This window comes from Schistocerca nitens, chromosome 6, assembly GCF_023898315.1.
Source record: "Schistocerca nitens isolate TAMUIC-IGC-003100 chromosome 6, iqSchNite1.1, whole genome shotgun sequence".
Lineage (NCBI taxonomy): Eukaryota > Metazoa > Arthropoda > Insecta > Orthoptera > Acrididae > Schistocerca > Schistocerca nitens.
The window spans coordinates 343698103-343716800 of NC_064619.1; the positions used below are offsets into that span (position 1 = coordinate 343698103).

Sequence of the window (18698 nt, forward strand, 5' to 3'; positions counted from 1 at the left end):
AAGCTTGTCATACAGTGCAGGCGAGTGCTGTCTCATAATGATTCCAAAGTCGTTTAGGTGGTTCTGCTGGTCAGCTTTCATTCACCTGCACTCACCAAGGTACTGGTGGACAACCCTATAACATTCGCTTAGGGCGTTCTCGAAATTACCTTCAGGTTTGTTGATTTTATTTTATTAAGAATGATGTGTTGAGTTCTATTGCAAAGAAGTTGTGTACACAGTCACAAATGTTTTATGGGTATAATGATTATTATGTACATGGCTCTGGTACATTCATTTATAAAAGTGTACAGTATTATGATGGGTGTACAGAGTGTAACTAAATTCGCTTCACAAACATTGAGGAATTGTGGTGGGAACCAAGGCATTTAAGCTTAACATAGAAACTCATATCCAGAATCATACCGTTTTCCTGTTACACACAAAATACTGTACCACAATACACGTTCACGCTTACCACATTTTCGATGCCACTGACTAGGGCATTATGTATACCATTCACTGGTCATCTGATGTCCCATGCCCAATACAGGTTTGTTTACATGCACTTCAATTGAGCTTTTGGTCTGTGCAGAAAGGTTTGTACCTGCTGTTGTGCTCGTGGTCTTTGTTCATACTATATTACTGTACAGTACTAAACATTCACTGTAGTACAGAATGCAAGCTGTGTGTACATTTTATTTTTAGTTTGTTGCTGTTGACCAAGGTGAACTACACATTTGCAGAATACAGACATGATGTTATTGTACAGCAAAGCTCCCTGTAGTGGGAGGGCTGCTCGCCAATTGGGTACTAAGTGTTTTCCACAACACCAGGTAGCTTTGCACACACTTTTTGCTACAGTGTACCAGCAGTCCTCAGGGACAGGTACATTCACCATCAGCAGGACCGACTGTGGTGATCCACAGTGGCACCACAGATCCGAGTGTGAAGAGTTGTACTTCATGTAGTGGAAGAGGATGCGATGATGAGTATCAGAAACATGGCAGGTAGACTGAATGTGGATCACCAGCCTGTCAGGTGTGTTCTGCATGGGCAGCAGCTACACATACCATCCCCAGATGATACAGACAATGAAGGTCCATGATTTTGTGTCAAGAAACCCACTTCTGCAGATGGTTCTTGCACCATTATGTGGACGAGCCTGACTCCCCACAGCAGACCCTCTTTACAGATGAAGCCATTAGCGAAAGTGTTCTCAGTTTTCACAACAATCATGTGTGGGCTGACAAAAACCCCTATAATCTGTGCTCCCATGGATTTCAGCAATGATACCATCTGAACACGTGGGAAGGAATAAAGGATGGGCATGTGATTAGGCAATAACTTCTTCTGCCATCGCATGGGTGCCACATACTTGCAATTACTTGAAAGCATACCGCATGGACTTCTCGAAGATGTATCGTTGCATATACATAAAAAAAATGTGGTTCCAGCATGATGGCACACCGCCTTATTTTTCACATGCAGTACGAGATCATGTGGACCAATGATTTGGACAACAGTGGATAGGTCATGGTGCCGGATTGCTTGACCTGCATGTTCTCCCGATTTGAAACTGCTTGACTACTACCTGTAGGATCACATGAAATCCTTGATTTACGGGACCTCTCTGGCATCCAAGGAAGAAATACTGGTGCTGGTTATAGTTGTGTTGGATGCAGGAGGAACAGGAATTGGTGATCATGTGTACCGGAACACGGTATTTATGTATCATACCTATGTTGATATCAATGCGCGTCTCATTGAGTCCTAATTGTAATGGGATCCAGAGGACAAATGGTTCAAATGGCTCTGAGCACTATGGGACTCAACTGCTGAGGTCATTAGTCCCCTAGAACTTAGAACTAGTTAAACCTAACTAACCTAAGGACATCACAAACATCCATGCCCGAGGCAGGATTCGAACCTGCGACCGTAGCGGTCGCGCGGTTCCAGACTGCAGCGCCTTTAACCGCACGGCCACTTCGGCCGGCTCCAGAGGACAAGCAGCAGGAGTCAGAGTGTGTTGTGGTATGTTGCATGTAGCAGGAAAACGGTATGTTTTCATACATCTGCCCCTATGCTAAACTTAACTGTCTTGGTCTCCACTACAAATCTTCAAACTATGTAAAGGGAATTTAGTTAAACCCCATATACATCGATAAATCAGCTATGGAATACAGTGTAGGTCTCGTATTTGCACTCCTTGATGGCACCCAGTTCAGTGGCTGTTGGGGGATCAATCCAAATCGAAGTTACTGGACCGGCATTGACAGGATTTCCTCGCTGCTGTGTCCAGACTTTGTTAGAAGATTGCACTGAGTTTAGCATGTCATCTGATTTTGTGTGCGAAAGTAGACGTTAGACGAGGAATTAGCAAGACAGGAAGCAAAACGCTATTGTGTTGTTGGAGCTGTTTTCTGTACACTAATTATTATACTCAAATTACCAACAAAATAGTGCTTCTTTCGTCGAAATTACTGTTCCACAATCCCCACATGCTTTCGAGAAATTAACGATTAATTTGTGAAGCACTATTTGCGATCTAGCAACTGGGCCCACGGAGACTTAGCCCCGGGCCTGTCTTAGCTATCCATGGGTATGGCCGTGTACACTGGACTCAAGATCAATGGAGGACAAACTCTTCGAAGCTTGCAAGTTAACAGGATAAATTTCTTGTTGTAATGAATACCCAAAAGGCTTCATAAAAGTTGAGTAATTATTTTTTTATTTGTTTGGAGCTACATGCGCGCAGTCCCCATATACTCTAACATTCGTGCACCACATTATGGTAACACACTGAAAAGTGGAACGATAGCAAAATTTCGTAGCCCACTGATGAAGTGGCGTCTTGTACGGTAACTCATTTTCAGTAGCAGCTTGAGAGGTTGCAAGACAAACCGAAACAGCTAAAGAAGTCATTTGGATTGTCCAGTCACGACTCTTAAGATTTCTACTAATTCCAAAACCGCGCTGCCACCCGGTACCGTACTTTAGCAATAGGTTGTGCCACTTTGTTTTAGCCACTCTAGCTGCGTGACACAGTACAGTGGCGTCAGGATTTCGATATGTATCAGGACTGCAAATATGTACCTGCAAATGAAAACGAATAAATTAAGAAACTCGGTTCTTTCGAGATGATGATTAAAAGGTCATGAGTACATCCAAAACCTCCTTAAATAGATGCAATCGGTGACAACTATTGATGAAGCGAGCTTCTCTCCTGTTCTTTGTTCCTTCTTTCCACAAATAATTAAATTCATTTCCTGTTGCGTTTTTCATCGAGGTAGTCACAGATCTTTCACATCTTACTTGTACCACACCAAACTGACAAATACAACTTTCACAATTCTAATATGGTGTAAATTACAACCTAAGTTCTTTGTCTGAAATTGTCTTTAATGTTTTATATACTACATATGGATGAGTACCATTTCATTTACACATCATTTTTTGGTTATTGTAATTGTGTGATTTCTCCTTGATTTAACGAAAGCAAAGAAAATGTCTGTTTGGATACATCCTCTCATACGCTTTATTCCAGTTCTTAGTGGCAGTGGACTTCGGTTAACTGGAAGACTGCAGCGTTACTTTCTAAATGGATGACTCCACAAAAATTCACGGATTATTCGATATTGGACAGTTCTAAGACAAAGTAGTCTAATCCAGCTGTTCGAATGTTTACTAGGAGCAATGAAACACTGATTTCAGTTAACTAGTCCGATCCGCTCCATTTTATCGTTGTTGTTTAGGTAAATATGTATGAATATCTCTGTGTAGACCAATTACTAGGGATGGGCTAAACTGCGATTTTCCCATATCAGTGATCTCTGTGAATGCTACTTTTCGGTAACTGCGATCCTTAACTGCGATTTATCACCGCATATGTTACACTGTCAATAGTCGTAAGTAAAAAGCGAATTGTGTCAATACAATCAAAAAATATGTTCTCGCCTGTATAGGCAATTACTTGTCAGGACCTAAGGTCGTTTCAGTAACCCAAACGACAAAATGTTACGTGAAACGGTATTGTTAATATTTCCAACTATTTTTCCTCAGTTGTTACATGATATACGATAAAAAAACAGTCACTGGTAATATGTTTTACTTAAGTTCTTTCTACCTTTGTCTTTAGTTTTATATTAATGGCACAACTGTGAAAATATTGCTAGTGTGATGTTGAGAATCGTAACACAAACTACCACACAGTATCATCAGAGTTCATGTCGAATACGGATTCTGACCACGTTGTTACATTCACAGGTATCGGAACAACAATTTCAGTCACACGATATAGCGATTATTTAAAATATCATTGACAGGAAAACTGGAGAAGTTGCCACAGCGTCTTTACACCGTCTTTGTCGGAAGATTAGTTTCTAAGTTTGTGAATGAACTTAGGAGCATCGTTTATGCAAAGAGTGAAACCTCCCCCCAATCAACTGATTTCATTACCAGAAATATTAGCAGCTGTATATGAATTATATTGCTAGTAATTAGCAGCACTATAAATGTTTAATAATCCTCGGGATTTTCCAGACGCATTTCGATTACTGGATGCTCTATGTACCCATCCACATCTAGAAGAGATCCTCAAGAAGATTCAAGACGACTTTCGGAGAACTCGCAGCGTAAAAGAGCCGTAACTGATAACATAAATGTGCAAAATGAACAATGGTACAATGTGCCATTGAAGTCATTATATGATTTGAAAGGGATGATAAATAAATGTAAACTGCACAGTCCATGAATAATGAAAATTCCATTCTCACCTTGTTTAAGCCATCCCACACCCCAACATTTTCTACTGTGTATTTAGCGATAAAGACTTGCTAGATTGTGGTATTGATCCATGGTGTGGTCCGTCCCTCACGCCATGAATGTTGTTGTGATAAGAGACTGAGCTGCAGCGTAGCCCAAGGTCTACGTTAGGTTCGAAGGTTGCCTGTTTTAAGGTTGATGACGTGGGAGTAAAGTGCTGACTTTGCAGGTAAAAGTTGACATTGGGAAAAGTATTAATGTAAGTGAGCCGTGTCACGGCTGGTGCGCGAAGCAACAGTTTTGGGAGGACGGCTCGGTCGGTATATGGCGACAGGACGGAAGCGTCGGGGAGTCAACTGGTGCCTGCCGATTAAGGACTGCGACGAGTGTGGCTGTTTGCGAGCATGTGGGGAGGACGGAATGCTCGCTTGCTTAGCCTGGTTCTCCGTGACCAGCTGTTGTTTGTTGGGCCTAGCACTCGAGTGTAACAGGAAACTGCATTGGTGTGGTTCTCGTCACCTGGCTAAGGCCGAAATTTTCATATACTTTTATTATATTTCATGATCATTACTTTATTATGGGGTTGGTACTTGTAGCCAACATTTTGTGATTTGAAATACTTCAGAGAATATCATCATGTGCCAGGTGTCTACTGTGAATAATTCTTAATTTGTTTCATAGTGTATGGCACGGTATCCACTATCATCGATCATTTTATGAAAGTTCTGTCCGAATTATTATTACATTAAACTTTGTTAAAATTGGTGCGTTTAAATTGCAAATTTCCTAATTCTACTGATATTGCTTGGGATAAACCCATCTGTTTCTTGATATTGCCATATTTGTGTATTAAGTTGTGTTTCTTCTCGAGACTCACTGAATTGATTTTGGAACACGTGGGGAGGGGAGTATTTAAATGAAAATTTGCTAGATAACACAACCGTCGTGAAATTGAAAACTTGACAGTGTTTACTCATGTCATCAGTCGTTAATGTTATTTCTGTCTTGTAGCTTACTTAACTGATATAAAATAATTTAGAAATTTTGTGTATTTGTCACGAAAGGTGAACTGATGTCACATGACATTGACGTTTGTGTAGGGTTTACGTAAGCTTAAGTGAAATGAGGAGGTAAAAAAAAAGGTTTGATTTACATGTAGTACTAATCATAAGTTCAATATTTTTCTGGTGTAACTGTTAATATTTGTACATGTTGCACTATTGTACGATATAATATTCCTTTTACTAACAGTCTCTTTATGTAATGTTTCAGAGTGGGGCTGCATGTTCTTCTAGAGAATGTATTTTTTAAAAAAAATTTGTTGCTAAAATTTCCTTTTAAACTGTTAATTCTATTAACTTGGATGTATAACTAATTATTGTTAAATAATAAATTTGTGTCAACAAGGCTTGGACCAAATAAATGTGCCTACACCTTACCCATCCTGGCTCTGCAACCGTCTGTACATCACAGTAACATTCGAAAACACAGTCAACTGCGTATTGTACTGTCGCAAAAAAATTTTAGTCTTGTGAAAACAATTGTTAAATATTTGGTAAAAGTTACGTAGTAGACACCAAGATTGCATTTTTAGTAGTCTATTTATGATATATTGGTGTAATACGCTTCGGAACACCCATCGCAGCTTCATTCATTACCTGTTTTCTGAAATTACACTGCAGTTTTAGCTTTTTTGATGAAAAGTATGTTTAAATATGTCATCAAAATTCTGGGCTACGCTATATGTCTATCTACTAGCACAACATTTATTCGGCATACACATTCCTTGGCTGCACCAATTTTCAACCGAGTATAAAAATTTTCTCAGAGCAAATTAGCTTAATGGTTCATTTCTTCGACCATAAATATGTAATATATCCATATCGTGGGACACAAGGTTCTTAGAACGAAGAACGGACGTATGTCAACAGATGGCGGCATCTGGTGTTAACTGTGCTTTTTAGTTGCTACTTGCGACTTTTAGTTGCGACTTGTCACAGGAATCGCAGTTAGATTCGATAGTGTGTCATAAAGAAAAACAGTAGTACGAATTTAGGCCATCAAATGGCGCACAGCGTTGAATGTTAACTGCTCTTTTTAATTGCTACTTGCGACCTCTAGTTGCAACTTGTCACTGAAATCGCAGCTGGACACGGTAGCATGACACAAGGTTCACTGGAAGAAGTCCGAAATTCGGACAACAGATGGCACACGGCGTTGATTGTAAAGTGCTACTTGCGACTTTTTGTTGTAGCTGGAGCCGCAACCAAATTTTGTGAAGTTCTTATTGTGATATCTATGACTTCTGAATCACTGTGATTTGTAACAGACACGCTATTTCTCGCTCACCTCTGTCATACCAGGTTGACTTTCACAGCCGTGTTGGCTTCAGTTAAAACTTCCAGGCTGAGAGGCCGTCGTAGATACATAGAACTGTGCAGTAAAACTTTAGAAATGTTCAATACAATAACTTTGATAAGTCTGCTTTGAGTAAAACAATTATTTAGGAGTTGCATACCCATTTCGAAGAATGCAGGGTGTTGACTAAGATAAGCACCCTGGACAACCCCGGCACATCATCAACTGAGAAAATCGCGGAAGAAGTAAAAGAAATGATTTTGCAGCGGCGGCGTATTACGATCAGAGAATTTGCTGCTGATAAGATGTATCAATTGGCTTGTGGCATGAATGTTTTTGGAAGTACTTGGTATGAAATGTGTAGCAGCAAAAACTGTTTAAAAATTGTTAAATTTCGAACAAACACAGAGGCAAATGCAAGTTGCTAGATGAAGTCAGCAGCTAAGCATAACTACTGAAATGGTTGTAACAGGTGATGAATGATGCGTTTACGCAAGTGACATCGAAACTGATGCTCAATCATTCCAATGGAAGCCTTCTGGAGAGCTAAGATAGAAAACATCTTTAAAAGCGCGATAATGTGAGAAAGTTATGCTTTCTGCGGTCTTTTGTTTTAACGACATAGTGCGCCATAAGTTCTTACAAAAAAGTCGAACAGTCAATAAGGAGTGATAATTACAAGTTCAACGGTCTTTGTCTGAAACAATCCGAAAAACAAAACCACTAGCTTTGTGGCGAAGCAGTTCATGGCTGTTACATTATTTTTTTTGTTGCCTGTTTGTGAAATTTTGGCCAAGAATAACACTTCCTTCGTTTTACAAGCATAGGTTAATAACGCCGAGAGAGCTTAAATGCCTCCGAAAGATAGTTTCAGAAGTGTTTAGGCGATTGGATAAGGCGCTGGCATATGTTGATAAAATATAATGGGGAATATTTTGAAGAGGATAACACTGATGGAGACGAATAAGTAATTATTTACAAAACACAGAAATTCCCTGTATTTTTTTAACGCAGCCAGTACATCATGCGCCGAAGCTGATTTATTTTATAGGAGCAGCCAACTAGAGCCGTATGTTAAGCTAGCTGGCGTTTCCCACTTCTCGCCGGAAGCAAAAGTAACACGCAGCCCGCTAGTTCCAGTGACGATATAGTGAGGCTAAATAACTGCAGCAATACGTTTGCCTAAAGAGTCTGTTCCATTTGACTGGTGAAGTCATCCATTTTCAAGGTACGCGAACACCCAGACTTGGCATGTAGTAATTCCATGGAAACGTCGTGATCGCTAAAAACTTTATTTTTGACGCGTTTCGAGTAATTGTCATCAGATAAAATATGCTTAGGAAAGCTTATGCAAGTGAGCAATGCAAGCAAAACTTACAATCTTATGTGCAATTGCCATTAGGAGTATTTTCAAAAGATGAAATTTTAAGAAATCGCGTGCCAGGCGTCTCAAAATAGCAAACTTCGCAAATACACCTAACAGCAATTGCAAATGGTATTGTACGTTTTTCTTGTATTGCTCATTTACATGAGCTTTCCCAGCATATTTTATCTATGATGATTACTCGAAACGCTTCATACATAAAGTTTTTAGCGATCAAGACGTTTCCATGGAATTACTACATATAAACAGTCTGTTCGGAACAGGAAATATGACGTAATTTAAGACATCGAACTGTATATGACGACTGGGAGCGATATGACACCATATGCTAGTAGAAAGAACATTTATTTGATTTTAGGTTTAGATGAGACAGCATACTGACCTATGCATCTAAAACACGGGTAATGAAGAAAAGAGAAGTGAGCAGATTACAGGCATGTAAAATGAAGTTATTGGGAAGTAGGTTGGGAGTAACAAGGAGAGATAGCATAAAGAATGAAAGGGAAAGGGAAGCAGTGAAAGAGGACCACTACCAGAACAGGATGGAAACATCAAGGCTGAGATGTTACGGACACTTACACAGAATGAAAAGCAAGAGGATTGTCGACAGGATATATGAAATGAAGATGCGAAAGAAACGATAAAGAGGAAGACCAAGGCGTAGATGGCTCAAAAAGGTGCGGAAGAGCAAATTGAAAAAAGAGGCGAGGACTGGACTAGAGTGAACACAGAAAGGTGGTGGGATAACAGGCCAAGCTGGAGAGGCTTATGTTCCAAACAGACTCAGCCTCTACCTGGAAATTATTCAGGATGAGAAAGCATGCTGTTGGCTACTGGATCTAGAAGTATAAATAACAGCTGGTCGCTCTCTAATAATAAGATAACGAATTAGTTGATGGGTTCACCGTCAATACGCCCATGCGATAGTTTGGGGGAGGAGGGGGGGGGCGAGGGAGGGGGGGCTAGACTAGGGGTAGGGATTATTTTTAATATTTTCGAAGATGAATGGCGACTTGTAAGTATCCCTTAAAAAGTTCGTGTTCCGACCCAGTTAAAAACCTACATAACACCGACTTTTAAATAGTTTTCCTGACTACACTATAGGTTTTCCTTTCCCTGAGAGCTATGGGAAAAAGGAGGGCGCCCCCCCCCCCCCCCCCCCCTTGCCCTAAGACATGGGCGCCTTTATCACCTTGGCCATGTAATTTATGTTGAGAGCACTAACGAAACACTTTGCTCAGCATGAAAGGGATAAAGTATATTTAAATATACAACTCCGCCATTGCCGGTCCCAAGCCCGGATCCTCATCTTACAAGTGATGAGGGAGGAGGAGGGGGAGGAGTAACAACCTCGTCAAAAAACCTGGGTCCATCTGGCTCCGGATGGTAGCACCCTGTGAGGGCCCCTGCCTAGGGTTACGGGTGAAAACCGGTCAACGGTCTCATAGGCGGATGAGGAATTTTTAACTCCCAACGGCTGAGAGAGCGGAGGAACCAAAAATCTATAACTGCAAGCGTCTGTACCCAGATTGGGCGGCTTGTGGGCAGCGTCTGTTCCTCATGTTAGAGGCGGCTGTTTCAAGAAAACCTTCTAACGCTAACAACGTTAGTCGTATTCCTGGTAGGTTACGCAAGTAATCTCCCCAACTTTGAAGAATTTCAACAGTTACAATCTTAACGCATGATGGAAATGTCTTTCAATAACGAAACTACCCCAGGTGGCCAATCCACCGTCGGCAACGACGCAAGCAGGCCCATGGATTCTGGGGAGTCTGCAACACCATGCAAATCCAACAAGATTAAACCCAGAAAAATCTTCAACATAGCAACTCTCAACATAAACTCCCTTCTCAAAGTGGGAAAACTTAAGCACCTTACAGACCAGTTACACACGGAAGACATACAAATTGTGGCGCTACAAGAAACTCGCTTCACTGATGAAAACACATTTGAATCAAACAAATTCAGAATATTTAAAGGAAAACCTGGAAAAATTGTAATGAAGAAATGCCCTCAGCTTGGCACAGCTTTTGCTGTAAACACAAAAATTCTGAACTCTGTCGAACATTTTTGGTCAACACCATCGAGAACATCTTTCCTCACTTTTCGATGTGCAAATAAAAAATACACATTAATCAATGTTCACGCTCCCACAAATGACAAAAATAATGCTAAAAATAGGGAAGAAACAGATGAATTCTGGGAAAACCTTAAGGATCATATATCAGAAATCCCAGAAAACAATGCAAAAATACTTCTAGGAGATTTTAACGCTCAGATTGGAAAAGAAAAGAAATTCCGCGATATTGTCGGCAACTTTCCCGCACACAAACGAACCAACAAAAATGGAGAAAGGTTAATTATGCTCTGTAAGCAGTTTAAACTCAAGCTAATGTCAACACGTTTAAAACATCTTCCCAGAAAACAGCCGGCCGCGGTGGTCTCGCGGTTCTAGGCGCGCAGTCCGGAACCGTGGGACTGCTACGGTCGCAGGTTCGAATCCTGCCTCGGGCATGGATGTGTGTGATGTCCTTAGGTTAGTTAGGTTTAAGTAGTTCTAAGTTCTAGGGAACTGATAACCACAGCAGTTGAGTCCCATAGTGCTCAGAGCCATTTGAACCATTTGAACCCAGAAAACAAAAAACCTGGGTATCTCCGATAAAGAGTATCGGAGAATTTCAAATAGATCACGTTGCCATCTCCTCCAAATGTGAAAAAGAAATATTGAACACACGTGTCCGAAAATCTCTAAACCTCGACTCCGATCACTACCTCACGAAAATAAAAACTAAACTGATCCCAAAAAACAAACAGAAAAGCAGAAACGGTGAATACAAAAACAGAAATAAAATAAATTTTGATCTTACAACCCTGAGAAATTACAACCTTAAGTCCAACTCTAACCTCAAGGATTTTCAGAAAAAACTAAAGACATTCTCCCCTTCACAAAACCTCCAAGAATTTCGGAACAACTTGATTGAGGCAACAGAAACAACCTTTCCAAAAAAGAGCAAACCGAGACACCCGTGGTGGGACAGCAACTGTAATGAAGTTCTGCATGAAAGACTTAAAGCCTGCAAAAAGTGGAACTCACATAAAACTGAAAACAACTTTGATGAATTTAAGCAAGCCAGAAAGGATGCCTCGAAAACTATTCGCAACACCAAGAGACAATATGAAAAACAACAACTGGACTCAATCGAAGAGAATTTCAAGAAATGCAACACGGGAGCTTGGTACAAAACATTCAACCAGAAACTCCGAGGATACCAGTCCCCTTGCCTAAACCTTATGAGAAATAATAAGGCTCTCGCCACCAACTATACTGAAAACTGTGAAATCCTGGCTGAATATTTTGAGACACTCCTAAACTGCCAAACATCCATCCAGACTCTCAGTTTTACGCAACCAGAAACATTACCAACACATTCAACACCTCCGACACGAGAGGAAATCACAAACATAATCAAAAATCTCAAAAACAGGAAAGCATGTGGAGAAGACACAATTACAGCAGAAATGCTCAAGCTTGGGGGAGAAACATCAGTAGAAGCACTACACAAAGAACTTGAACAAGTATGGGAAACCAAGAAAATCCCAAGTCACTGGAAAACTGCCCTAATTCACCCTTTGTTTAAAAAAGGTGACAAAAGGGATGTTAACAACTATCGTGGAATATCGCTTCTCCCAGTCCCATACAAAATTCTATAAAAAGCCCTGCTCAATCGTGTATCACCAATTATAGAGGGAAAACTTGGAGAATATCAAGCTGGCTTCAGACCAGGAAGATCCTGCGCCGAACAAATTTTTAACCTCAAAACAACAATGAACTATTTATCTACAAGGAGCAAGAAATATTTCATAACATTCATTGATTTCAAAAAAGCTTATGACTCAATCGATAGGGACACACTCATCAAAACACTTCGAGAATATGAAATAGATGAAACAACAATCACCATAATCAAAGAAACATTAACAACTACAACATCAAAAGTAAAATTCCAAAGAGAAATTTCACGGCATTTCGAGGTCAAAACCGGCGTCAGACAAGGAGATGCGCTGTCCCCGGTACTCTTCAACTGTGTTCTGGATAAAGTCATAGCAGAATGGAGAAAACTCACGCAAAAACATGGAGTTGAGAAAGTCCAAATTGGAGGGAAGTGCTACAAAGCCATTGAAACCAACTGCTTTGCCTTCGCTGACGATCTCGCCTGTTTAGCTTACACACAAAAAGACACAATAAAACAAATAGAATTACTTAAAGAAACTGCTGAAAAAGCAGGCTTGCAAAATTCATTTGAAAAGACAGAAATCATTACAAATATCAAAAATCCACCAAAGAAAATAACTACGAAATACGGGAAAATACAGGTATCTAAACATTTTAAATATCTTGGTGAACTAATTCAGCCTGTCGCAAAAGGTCATCCAGCCTGCAGGGCTAGAATACAAAAACTAGAGACAGCAACTCACTACTGCAGACAAATGTATTCAAAAAAATGTATATCCAAAAACATTAAACTCAGACACTACCAGACTGTCATTAGACCGCAGATACTATATGCATCAGAAACACTGGCAAATTTTACATACGCAGAACAGATAGAAAATCGTGAAAGAAGAATTGTGAGGACAATTCTTGGACACAGGAAAATAACAGATGATCAAAGCAAGCCTGTGTACAGACTAAAAAGCAACAAAGAAGTGTATACGAAGTGCAGCAAAATTACAGACGAAATTAGAAAAAGAAGATGCTCCTTTTATGCTCACATCATGAGGATGAACCCGAATAGGCTTACAAAACAAATATTTTCGTACATCGCAAATCTAAAAAATAAAAATTTATGGTTTATCAACACAGAAAGAGATCTAAAAGAAATGGATATAGATCAGGAAACAATATTTAACAGAAACCTTTTTAGAAAAAAACTGAATTCATTCACGGGTTTCGGTGTGAAAATTAAGAAGACTTGTGGAACTAAATGGTCTGAAGAGAGAAAAGCCGCCTTCAGCGCAAGAATGAAAGAAGTGTGGACTGAGAGAAAGAAGACTTCCCAGAAGCGCAAGAAATAACTGTTTTCACGGTCTTTAACGGCCAAATTTGAATAATAATAATAATAATATATGCTGCCTAAGAAAAACTGGATAAAGATAAAAGATGCGGTGGCTACTACTCTTCTGAGTTAGATTAGGAGGAATAAAGCCTACAAAAATCATTTTACTATAAAACACAGACACAAGATACAGCAAAGGTAATTCTATACTAGACATGTGTAAACGTCGCTACTATAGTACCCCGCCGTCAACGTGCGTTGGAAAGATGGAATCACAAGAAGGTTTTACCGAAGTCATGTAACGAAATATAGAAAGTCAAATCCTCTAGAACTACTGAGTACATTACGTAAACAAAGCAGACCAATTGGGAAAAATAATTGTAATCATTCTTTGAACATTGTTGGGGAACAGCTTACTGACACCTGTCCTAGTGGGTGGAAACGCTGAGGTCGAGAGATGGAGCATGTCTGGAAGATTCAGGCAGACAGTACAGTTTCTGCCACATGTTGGACCAGGATGCACAATGATGGCGATCAGCAGTTAAGGGCAATGCTAAAGGAGAACATTGGTTGAGAAGCTGCCACTTCCTTTTACAAGCAAGAGCCAATGCAATGGCAGCGAAACGTTGAAGTGAAGGGGAGCTCATCACCACGGCATCCACTAAGAGAACAAGATGATTCCACAGACTACATCTTTCCTTGCTATAGATTCTCAGAGACTGGGATGAATGCAGGAGTTTTACAGTATCTCCGACACATTTCAGGTGCACATACAACTCCAAGTGAATTTGGCTTAAGCTGGTGACACTCTCTTGATTATGCCATGAATTAAGCACTAATAACTGTCACTGGGTCAGCTCGAACGTAATGTATTTGGAGTAATGATTCGCTCGGCTGGCCTCTTTGATCGCTTCTGCTGGCACACAAGTTCCTATGGACTTGATCTTTTCGTGCCGCCGGGAACAAGGTCATTAGAGATAACGAGCTGAGTTTTATGACAAGGATGAGCCTCGCTTAAGGAACCGTCCCGGTATTCACCTGACGTAATTTCAGTTAATCATGGGAAACCTGCATCAGATTTCAGATTGTCAGAATGGGCATTTGAACCTCACCTCTCACAAAAATCGGGCCAGTGTTTTAACCAACGCGACAGCTCTCTCCGTGAAATCTCTGCGTGCCTGGACAACTACAGCTCCCGTGAATACTCTGAGGGGCGGGTCGTCGAGCAGACAAGGTATTGAGGTCTGGTGACGAATCTTGCCTACCAAGAGTTGCCTGTAAATGTCACCGAGCCCGGATTGCAAGTACTGTTTGTTGCATACATAGTTCATTTAATGTTGATGATTTCGAGAGAGCCCCGAGTCTCGATGAAAAAGGACGGAAAAAAGATTAACGTCCCGTGGATGACTATGTCATTAGAGGCAGAGCAGGACGGATGAGGAATTGAACCCCGCTATTGCCGAAAGGAGTCTAGTTGCCAGAACTTTAAGCGCTACGGCACCTTGCTCGAATCGTGTTGAGGATGCTTTATACGTTATAAAATTCGCCTTATTATCCGCTAAAACTCGTCGAAAACAGAGTCTCAGTACATTTATTCGTTGTGGGTATATTTCTCGGTGACCTGTTGCAGCGGTCTGATCTGTATAAACACTATGCCTTTGTCATAAGTTTATAATTTTCACAAGTTTACATAAGGCGTGGGCGCATCCGTGTGTGCGCGTGCGTGTGCGTGTGTGTGTGTTTAATGCACACATACTTACTGGAGTTAGTCGAAAATAAAAAAAATCATGTTTACTGGGAATTTAATTTTTTATTAATCCTTAAATCTTCCATAGCGTTTTCTTCGAATGTCCCGATCTAGTCACTATTTTTAGTCGTGCCTTCCAAACGGGCTTATAATGTCCGTGATTTAAGTTTTCTCTATAGTTATATATTGCTTTTAACCCATTTCGTTTGCATGTAGGATATCTGGACCTGTGCAACTGCAATCTAAATACTTCAACCATCATAATGAAGATACGTACTGGGAACGACACTCGAGCCGACTGCGGAATAAGACTGGCAAAATTTTATTCGCAATACTCCTGTGCACATGTGCAATACATTGAGACTATAGAAAAATCTTATGAAACATTCCAAGGAAAACGTCTGGCAGAAGTAATCGCACACGGCAGATCGTCTCTTGGGGGCGAGGTCCCCACGGGTGTATCTTTGCAAGTCTTTAGGAGAATATTTCTAAGTAAAGAACAAAATAAACCGTAAAAAGTCCTGATATTACTTTTGTTAACATAGTGACGATACAAACTGTTTGTGCAAAGAAAGAAAGCTATTCATTAAGGACACGACATAAAACAGATTTTCAAAATTTTTGTGTCTGAATTACTTAAACTTAGAAGACATCTTGGTAGCCACGAGAAGACAGTGAGGGCGAACACTGAGGCGAGTACAGTGAGCTAACAAGAAATAATGTTAGACGTTACATGTAACGGAACATTTTGTCTGGTTACGGAAGATTTGGACATAGCGTATTTCAAAGAAAGTCGACTCCCTTTGTTCGTTCTTATAGAAGGGTGCTTAACATTTTTATGTCGTAACTATACAGTGTGTTTTAAAGCATTTCTGTTAGTGTTCCCTATAATTTTCTAATATTTATTTTAATAAATAAACCAGCTAATGAAATAAAAGCCCATGGTAAAGGCGAAGAGAGTGTATTGCAGTCCCCTGTATATGTTACTTTGACCATCATAAAGGGGGTATGTGAGAATTGCAGGTAGGTGGGTACAGGAACGATAGTCAAGCAGACTGCGGCATAAGACTGACGCTATTTTATTTGTAACATTCCTGAGCACATGTGAAATATCCTGAGACTATAGAAAAAGCAAACAACGGACTAACTCATGCAACACTCCAAAGAAAACGTCTGGGAGAGGTAATCGCACACAACAGATCGTCACTCGAGGGTGAAATTCCCACAAATGTATCCTTGCAAGTCTGTAGCATACATTTCTAAGTAAAGAAAAAAATAACCCTTAAAACACACACTTTTGTTCGTCCACTGTTGCGCTGCTTCATCGAATTTAGTTTTCGCCAGGTGTTTATCATCGGTTTGCTCTTAATAACAACGGTTCCAATGCAGAGCTCGTAGTGTTGCAAGTTTTACACAAGCTACTTTTCTTCGTCCAATGCCGTATTTAAATCTAAACCTTTCACCACTCTACATTGCTGTAGCCTTACGTTCATATATTTCCACAGAAGCTTCGTTATATGATATTTGACACTGTCACATTAGACTATATTTGTCTTTACCAACCTATCCATTGTGGACACATAACCCCAACAGAAAAGAATAACAAGAAAATAAGAGTCTCCCTCCAGATCGCGAACGCTGGCTCACACACATTTGAGCATTTTTGAACCTCCACACGTCTTTTCCTCAATATTAAGGAGACTTTAAATTCACAATTCCTCACAACCGAATCATTAAGCAATCTAAAGGCTTGACAAAACAACTGCAGGATTTCTGCCGAAGCCAGGTTTTGCTTGACCAAATGCTTAAAAAATAAGTTTAATTTATTCAAGCGCTCTTGTATACTGCGTTGGTTTTCTCTTAAAATGCAAAACTTTACGCTGTTATGTACTTATTTATGTCGCTTTGGCTAGTTCCTCGACACGAAATTGAAGTCTCCTCGCTTTACTATGTAAATATTATTACCTGTGAGTTAGAACAAGACAGTTTTTCAACCTTGAACTCTTGTGATCCGGCGAAGGGTAAAACACCGTAGCCGGCCGGAGTGTCCCAGCGGTTCTAGGCGCTACAGTGTGGAACCGCGCAACCGCTAGGGTTGCGGGTTCGAATCCTGCCTCGGGCATGGATGTGTGTGATGTCCTTAGGTTAGTTAGGTTTATGTAGTTCTAAGTTCTAGGGAACTGATGACCTCAGAAGTTAAGTCCCATAGTGCTCAGAGCCATTTGAACCATTTTAAAACACCGTAGCTGCTAAGCAACCGTGCAGATGTGTCTTGAGAAGAAACCATAAAGAACCGTGTGGAATGGAATGGGTTCTACTATGGAGGTGACCACCACTAACTTAACATATCTGATAAGTATATTACATCAATATCGATCCTTTTTTCTTACACGTGGTACACATTTTCCGGCGGTGCGAAGAGCATGTCTTTGGTAAACCGCACCTACACCGGCATTGTGTTAATCGACGTGAAAACACTAGTCACAGCTTAAGGATACAGTTCAAGCCTGAAAAATAGACGCGCAGTAATACCCCACAAATAGTTCATAAGTAATTTCAGCAGTTTAGTTTCTTTTGCCCCGTGGTTGATAGTATGCACCACCTTCGGAAGAGAACAACAGTTATTGTACCGCTACTCTGGTCGTGGAAGTAGCTTTTTTCGAGGAGTCTGGAGCTCTTATACCGATAGCATCCAATGTCGTTTAATTCCCGGTAAATAGCTATGTAGAATTCGTCACAAGGAAAAGGTCACATCTGTACTGACAGATACCACAGCGTACTGTCGGTTTCATCGCTTCAAGAATAGCGACAAGTGCTATTACGATTATTGTTAAGCACATATGCACACTTTCATGGAAATAATTCCTTTCAGATCTTATAGTTGAATGTTATTTTAATACTTCGAATGATTCGTAAGAAGTTATGACAACTATCGACACAGCAGACAGAATAGATCGATATCATTTTGCAGACGGCTTACGAGTCGTGGCGGCCATTGCGCGATCTAAGGGACTTGTCAGACACACTCTGGATTCATGGGATGCTAATCTCGAAATTTTCTTAGTTTCAAATAATCAACGAAATTTTTAGACCGTCGTATTATACACCTTAAAAGAGAATTGTTTACTCACCAGCTATAAAAACAGCTCCGAACACGAACAGCAATATGAAAATAACTAGGTTCCTCATCTCCGATGATTGCCTGGCGCACTGTGTGCAGTGCTGGGAACTTATCTGCCATCGATAAGATAGCGGCCGGTAGATATCACTGCGTTCTTCCAGATTCAAAGCGTATCTTTCAATCATTGTAATCTGACGCTTGTCGAACACTGACGACAAATCAGCTGTTGTGCGTCAGAATAAAGACCTGAGATCGGCTTTCATCCATGACCCTTAAGGCCACTGAGAG

At 40.4% G+C, this 18698-nt stretch overlaps 1 protein-coding gene across 1 annotated transcript in view; it reads right to left on the reverse strand.

Annotated features, from left to right (window-relative positions):
• LOC126262676 (uncharacterized) overlaps nucleotides 1-18522 on the reverse strand; it is a 152116-nt gene extending 133594 nt beyond the window's left edge. The window contains exon 1 of the mRNA XM_049959450.1: nucleotides 18421-18522. Within this exon, the coding sequence (XP_049815407.1) occupies nucleotides 18421-18478 (58 nt within the window). The 5' untranslated portion in view covers nucleotides 18479-18522. The remainder of the gene's footprint in view (nucleotides 1-18420) is intronic.
• Between the last annotated feature and the right edge of the window lie 176 nt (nucleotides 18523-18698).